Source organism: Entamoeba dispar, genomic scaffold (genome assembly GCF_000209125.1).
Source record: "Entamoeba dispar SAW760 scf_1105229463451 genomic scaffold, whole genome shotgun sequence".
NCBI lineage: Eukaryota > Evosea > Mastigamoebida > Endamoebidae > Entamoeba > Entamoeba dispar.
The window spans coordinates 1866-8127 of NW_001855699.1; the positions used below are offsets into that span (position 1 = coordinate 1866).

The window sequence follows — 6262 nt, forward strand, 5'->3', positions numbered from 1 at the left end:
AAAGAATTAATTTATTAAATGATTAATTTAATATTTCTATTAATTACACTCTCATTTGGAAAGAAATGTAATGAATACAATGAATATATCTCAGTTGTAGATAGTGTTGATAATGTATTTGAAATGATGAATTAATAAATTCAGAAGATAATAAAAAATCAGTGATTAATGATTTGAAAATGAATTTAGAATCATATGAATACAATGATATATTGAAGAATCCACCAATTAGTTCATATTATTATGAAAAAGTAGAAATAAAATAAATATGGATAGTGGAAATGTATATGAATTTTATTCAAAATTTCAATATTTATTTATTTCACAAAAGATCCTTTATTATCTCTTTCAATAAAACAAATTCATGGTTCATATAGAAATTATATTGTTTATTTTTATTATTTCATTCGTTTTAATATTATGTTAGATAAATAAAAACATATGTATCTTATTCTTAAATATTATTATAAAAATGTAAAGATGTTCCAACACAAATAGAAAATAATAAAGATATTTATGTTAAATCGATAAATGGAAATGATCAATTTGAAATTATTAGAGAATTTGGAAAGAAGTATAGTTCATTTAAATCTCTTCATGTTCAATTTCCATTTTCTTATTCTTCTATTCTTGATAATTCATTTAAGAAACAAAATTTACTTTTATTACTTTTATCAAATCATTATTTAAATACACCTTTAACAATTATATTAGAAAATGATGAAAGTGTTGATGTTCATTATATTTTATTAAAATTATCAATTTATCATTGTATAAATCAAGAAGATAAAATCATTCTATCATCAAAAGAAAATTATACAAATATAAATAATAAGAGAAATGAATATGGTGATAAATATGATAATATTTAATGTAAAATATCTAATAATAATATTAATACTCTTGTTATTAAATGATATGATATTAATAATGAATTATACTTCAAAATTGTATAGAATTATTTGATTCAAATGAATATCAAATTCAAGTTATTCTTCAAGAAAATAAAGATGGAAGTGAAGAGTTATGAATATGGATTCATTATTAACACCAAACTATGATGAAAATTTACTTTCATCAACAAATCTGATAATACAATTTCAATATTAAAAAAAGGATATATGGAATATTTTGTTGATCCAAAAACATGTGAGAAAAGAGGAGTTTATGGTGATGAAGGAATAGAAATAGAAGATTGTATGCGTAGAAGCACTAAAGAAGATGATGCATGGGTATTATATAGATATTGTATTAGAAGACAGAGAAGATGGTATACAAAACCAAAAACTATTAAATATGGTGATATTAAACATAAAATTACACAAATATCAGAATATGTTTCAGAACCACCAATTAAACCATTAAAACATCAAAGAAAACCAACAAAAATAGTAGTTTATACAGATTCATTTTGTTATTCTGCTTGTTCATTTATAACAAAAGGAATAAAAGAATGGGGAGGAGCTATTATTGTTGGATTTGATGGTGATCCATATGGTAAAGATGAAGAATTTGAAGTAGGACAAGCACCATCAAATAGAATGATAAGTATAATTACAGAAAAACAATATGATTACAAACCATTAGAATTTTCACTTAGTTATAGTATTTTAGAAACATTTAAACATAATTATAAATATAATGAAAATATTCCGAGAGAATTTATAAAAGATATAGTAGATGAAAGAGTAAATATATATCCATATGTTATAGGAGATGAAATAATAGAAGAATTTGAAGAAGAAACAAAGAAGATAATAGAGAAATATCAAACAAAATGTAATCCAAAGAATAAAAGATTGGTTAAAATAGATAATAAATGTGATAAAGAAATTAATATAAAACATGGACATGGAGGATATGAATGTGGAGATAAAGGAGAATGGAGTACAAAATGTGTACTAGCTTATTGTGACTCAGGATACAAGTTTGATTATAATAAAAATAAATGTGTTAAAGGAATTTGTGCATATCCAAGTAGTGGAAATAGAATAATGACAATAAATCTAGTTATGATTATTGTTGGATTAATGATGATAATTGTTTAATTGAAGAAAGAATAAATTAATATTTAATGTTTAATTTAATAAAATAAATAATAAACAGATTTATATCAAATAAAATAAAAGAATAGAAATAAAAGATGAAATAATAAAATTATAACATAATAATAATCAATATTAAATATAAATAAGAATAATACAATAAATAAGAAGAAAATAAAGAATGAAAATAAATAAAATAATGATAAGAATATAATAAATAAGAATAAATTAAATAATGAATCAGATAATAAATTATGATAAGATATAAAATTAAAGATTATAATTCATAAATAAACATATTATATATTATATTAAAGAAATAAATAGAAAATAAATAATAGAGAGAATAAAATAAATGAATAGATAATAAATATGATGAGTGTATTATCAAAAATAGAAAATATCATAATTAATTTAATTTAGAATTGTTTCATTAACATAATATATAAATTTGATAGGAAAAGGATATGTAAATCTAATAATAAGAATATAAAAGAAAGAAATATAAATAAAGAGAAAATAAAAAGGGGGTAAAATTGAATTTATTTTTATAAATAATGTTTAATCATAAAATTAAATAATTTCAAATAAAATAAATAGAAAAATAAAATAATTGTATTATGTTACTTTTCAAATAAAAAGGGGGTAATAAAATAAGAATAAATGAGAAAATATAATTGAATTCAATAAAAATAACAAACAAAATAAATTATAATAAGAAATTATATAAAGAAAAAGAATAATTACATTAATAACAATGATAAATAATACAGAAATGAACAAAAATATAAATACAAAATAAAAGAACAAATTTTGTAGAAACGATAAAAATATGAATATAAAATAAAAATAAATACAAATAACATTACATTAACAATAATATTAATAATTTTATGTAATGATTATAAAAAAAATGTAAAAGAAATAAATAAATAAACATCATTAGAAGAATAAAGAAAATATAATAATTCGTCATCCATTATTATTTAATGAAATGATAATAACTACAAAATAACAATGACAAAAGTGTATACAAGAGAAGATAGAGAACGATATGGATTGAAAATACCAAAAGGATTTAATGGAATTGGTGATGAATGTTTTTATTATTGCAGTGATATTGATATAATTAATATCCCCACATATATTACATCATTAGGAAATTGGAGATGAATGTTTTTTATATTGTTCGTCATTAAAATCAATTGATATACCAACTTCTGTTATTAAAATTGGAGATGAATGTTTTGAAGGTTGTGAATCATTAACAAGTATAAATATTGGAAATGTTCAATTTATTAGTGAGGGTAGAATGTTTGTAGGAAAAGAAAAACTAGTTTCAATTCCTATTAATAACTTAAAAAGAATTAATGGAATACCAATAAGAGAAAGATATATTAATGAATTTGTTATTCCAACATCAATTAGAAAAATAGGAGATGGATGTTTTAATGGATGTGAGTCATTAAAATCAATTGATATACCATCATCAGTTAAATGTATAGGAGATGAATGTTTTAGTGGATGTAAATGTGAAGAAGAACTAAAGAAAGATAAGATAATAAGAAAAATCTACATCTAAAAAGGTGAAGAAAGTGACCATGATAATACATGTGTTGTTGTTTAAGTGAAATGAATTTTTAATAAATTTAAAGTTTTAACAAAGAAAATAATAAATGATGAAATGAAAGAATAAAATGAAAGTAATTTTTATGAATAACATAACAAGATAAGAACAGATATAACATAATTAGATGATGAGAATATAACAATGAATGAATAATATAAAATAAAGAATAAATAAATAATTATTGAATTAATTCAAATAAGAAAAAGATAAAAAATGAATAAATTAATTAGATGAATATTATATTTTCATTTTATAAGAATGAAATGATTAATTTTCAATAATTTTATAATTATCAATGATATATTGATTGATAATAAACATTAAATCATTTCAAATAGAATAAATATTAATTTAATAACATTTATAAACATTATATAATGTTATTTCTTATTTTAAATTAATTTTATTTTCATTATATTTTATATAATGATTAAATATTCTATATTTTATATAAAATATGATTATCATAAATTAATTTGATTTATATTTATTTTATTTAATTCTAAAAGTAAAATAACAATCATTTTATATATATTTATAATATAATTAAAATAAATGATAAAATATGAAATAAATAATAAATAAAATTAAATATATAAATGATAAAGAATGTTTAATATTTAATTTTAATAATAAAATACTAATAAATTAAATGATAATCAAAATTCAAACATAAAATAAATGATAATATAATTGTTAATAAATGAATTTAATTAATTAAATTATGATATTATAATTTAAAATTGAATTATATAATATAATACAACATAATGTTATTGAATTCTATGTTATTTTAATTTATCTAATTTCATAATATAATATTTAACTATCATTTCATAATGAATTAATAATATTTATTTTATTAATTTATTCATAATGTTTTATTCATTCATTAATAACAAATAAATGATAAAATGAATAATAAATAATCAAATAAATAACATAATAATCATAAATAAAAAATAATTAAATAAATATAAATAAATAACAATGATAAAACAACATATCAATATACTGAAATTAATTATTTCAAGAAATTATTATCATTCAATTTATTAAATACAAATAAAGAATTAATTAATTAATATACTTAAATATTATATAGAGAAAATTGAATTTAAATTAAAAAATGAATATTTAATTATAAAACATTTCATACAATTTTAACAATAACAAGAAACAAATAAAAAGGGGGTAAATATAAATATGTAATTTTATTTTATAAATATTTCTAATTTATCAATTGATAAAATATAAAAGAGAAATTAGAAATAAGAATGAGATAATAGAGAAATACCATAGAATAACAATAAGAATGAATAATTAGTTAAAGAATAAATAATTACATAATTTATAATTATTCACACACCATAAACAATACAAATAAAAAGATGATAAAATATAATGAAATTAAAATGGAAATATCAAAGAATGAAATAATGTATTTTTCATTTATTTCATTTGATTTAAAATAAAAAGAGAGAATGATATAATGTTAAATGATATCAAATATTTGTAATAGAAATATGAACAACACTAATATTAATATAATTTAATCACTTTATTTCTTTTAAAATAATTAACTGAATATGAACAATAGATAAATTAATACATTAATCAATTATTTGTTTTCATATAAATAAATCATTATAAATTCAATAAATAAAAATAAACATAAATAATGTAAAATAAATAAATGAATAGTAACAAAAATAAGAAAAAATAAGAGAGGGGTAATACAAATGAATGAAGAATAAAAATAAAAATAAAATATAATTGATTTAAATAAAAATAATCGTTTACATGAAAGAATATAATTAAAATAAACATCAATCATAAATATAGAAAAACGATAAAGAAGAATGATAATATTAAATTGAAAACAATATTTAAAATGAAAAATATAATAAAAACAATAAAAAAACAATAAAAATCCTATTATGACATAAAAATAAATACAAATAACATTCCATTATCACTTTTTATTAACGAAAATGTGACGACAAAAATAACAATAGAATAAAATAGAAATAATAAATATTCTTCATTCATAATATTTAAAAACAAGAAAATAACTAATAAATAACAATGGAAATAGTATTTACTCAAAAACATACAAATCAATATGGAATTGATATACCTGAAAAGTTTAATGTAATTGGAAAATATTGTTTTCAAAAATGTTATGATTTTGTTGATTTTGATATTCCAACACATATTACTAGATTAGAGGATAATTGTTTTTATGAATGTACATCATTAATATCAATTAGTATACCTACATCAATTAGTAAATTACCTTTTGGTTGTTTTTATGAATGTTCATCATTAACATCAATTAATATACCAACATCAATTAGTAAAATAGGATATCGATGTTTTAGATTTTGTTCATCATTAAAATCAATTAATGTACCATCGTCTGTTAGTGAATTACCTGCTTATTGTTTTTTATGTTGTAGAGCATTAAAATCAATTAATATTCCATCATCAGTTAGGGAAATAGGATGGAATTGTTTTTGTGGATGTTATTCATTAACATCAATTACTATTCCATCATCAATTAGTATATTAGGTGATCATTGTT

At 17.9% G+C, this 6262-nt stretch overlaps 4 protein-coding genes across 4 annotated transcripts in view, besides 27 other annotated features; all 4 read left to right on the forward strand.

Annotated features, from left to right (window-relative positions):
- Window positions 1-46: part of a sequence feature (AT_rich) that runs on past the window's edge.
- A 318-nt stretch (window positions 47-364) lies between these two features.
- On the forward strand, window positions 365-872 carry EDI_353300 (uncharacterized protein; the record flags this gene model as incomplete). The annotated part of the gene is made up of 2 exons (XM_001740973.1): window positions 365-422; window positions 481-872. 2 exons carry the CDS (start codon window positions 365-367, stop codon window positions 870-872), a joined length of 450 nt encoding a protein of 149 aa, XP_001741025.1.
- Window positions 378-474: a sequence feature (AT_rich).
- Window positions 739-767: a sequence feature (AT_rich).
- Window positions 853-900: a sequence feature (AT_rich).
- Window positions 901-1121: 221 nt separating this feature from the next.
- EDI_353310 (uncharacterized protein) lies at window positions 1122-2048 on the forward strand (the record flags this gene model as incomplete). Its single annotated transcript, XM_001740974.1, has 1 exon — window positions 1122-2048. One exon carries the CDS (start codon window positions 1122-1124, stop codon window positions 2046-2048), a length of 927 nt encoding a protein of 308 aa, XP_001741026.1.
- Window positions 2049-2058: 10 nt separating this feature from the next.
- Window positions 2059-2103: a sequence feature (AT_rich).
- Window positions 2104-2115: 12 nt separating this feature from the next.
- Window positions 2116-2273: a microsatellite.
- Window positions 2274-2289: 16 nt separating this feature from the next.
- Window positions 2290-2357: a sequence feature (AT_rich).
- Window positions 2358-2418: a microsatellite.
- A 16-nt stretch (window positions 2419-2434) lies between these two features.
- Window positions 2435-2498: a sequence feature (AT_rich).
- A 17-nt stretch (window positions 2499-2515) lies between these two features.
- Window positions 2516-2655: a microsatellite.
- Window positions 2613-2788: a microsatellite.
- Window positions 2731-2905: a microsatellite.
- A 15-nt stretch (window positions 2906-2920) lies between these two features.
- Window positions 2921-2982: a sequence feature (AT_rich).
- Window positions 2983-3126: 144 nt separating this feature from the next.
- On the forward strand, window positions 3127-3627 carry EDI_353330 (uncharacterized protein; the record flags this gene model as incomplete). Its single annotated transcript, XM_001740975.1, has 2 exons — window positions 3127-3144; window positions 3205-3627. The coding sequence occupies 2 exons, from the start codon at window positions 3127-3129 to the stop codon at window positions 3625-3627; spliced, it is 441 nt and encodes a 146-aa protein (XP_001741027.1).
- An 80-nt stretch (window positions 3628-3707) lies between these two features.
- Window positions 3708-3887: a microsatellite.
- Window positions 3758-3912: a microsatellite.
- Window positions 3913-3968: a sequence feature (AT_rich).
- Window positions 3969-4021: 53 nt separating this feature from the next.
- Window positions 4022-4177: a microsatellite.
- Window positions 4178-4197: 20 nt separating this feature from the next.
- Window positions 4198-4224: a sequence feature (AT_rich).
- Window positions 4225-4398: a microsatellite.
- Window positions 4348-4497: a microsatellite.
- Window positions 4392-4560: a microsatellite.
- Window positions 4561-4572: 12 nt separating this feature from the next.
- Window positions 4573-4663: a microsatellite.
- Window positions 4664-4692: 29 nt separating this feature from the next.
- Window positions 4693-4934: a sequence feature (AT_rich).
- A 59-nt stretch (window positions 4935-4993) lies between these two features.
- Window positions 4994-5037: a sequence feature (AT_rich).
- A 175-nt stretch (window positions 5038-5212) lies between these two features.
- Window positions 5213-5331: a sequence feature (AT_rich).
- Window positions 5332-5335: 4 nt separating this feature from the next.
- Window positions 5336-5446: a microsatellite.
- Window positions 5447-5458: 12 nt separating this feature from the next.
- Window positions 5459-5637: a microsatellite.
- Window positions 5638-5763: 126 nt separating this feature from the next.
- Window positions 5764-6262, forward strand: part of EDI_353340 (uncharacterized protein) — a gene marked incomplete at both ends in the record, with an annotated part of 1921 nt that continues 1422 nt past the window's right edge. Inside the window, one exon of the mRNA XM_001740976.1 lies at window positions 5764-6250. Within this exon, the coding sequence (XP_001741028.1) occupies window positions 5764-6250 (487 nt within the window). The remainder of the gene's footprint in view (window positions 6251-6262) is intronic.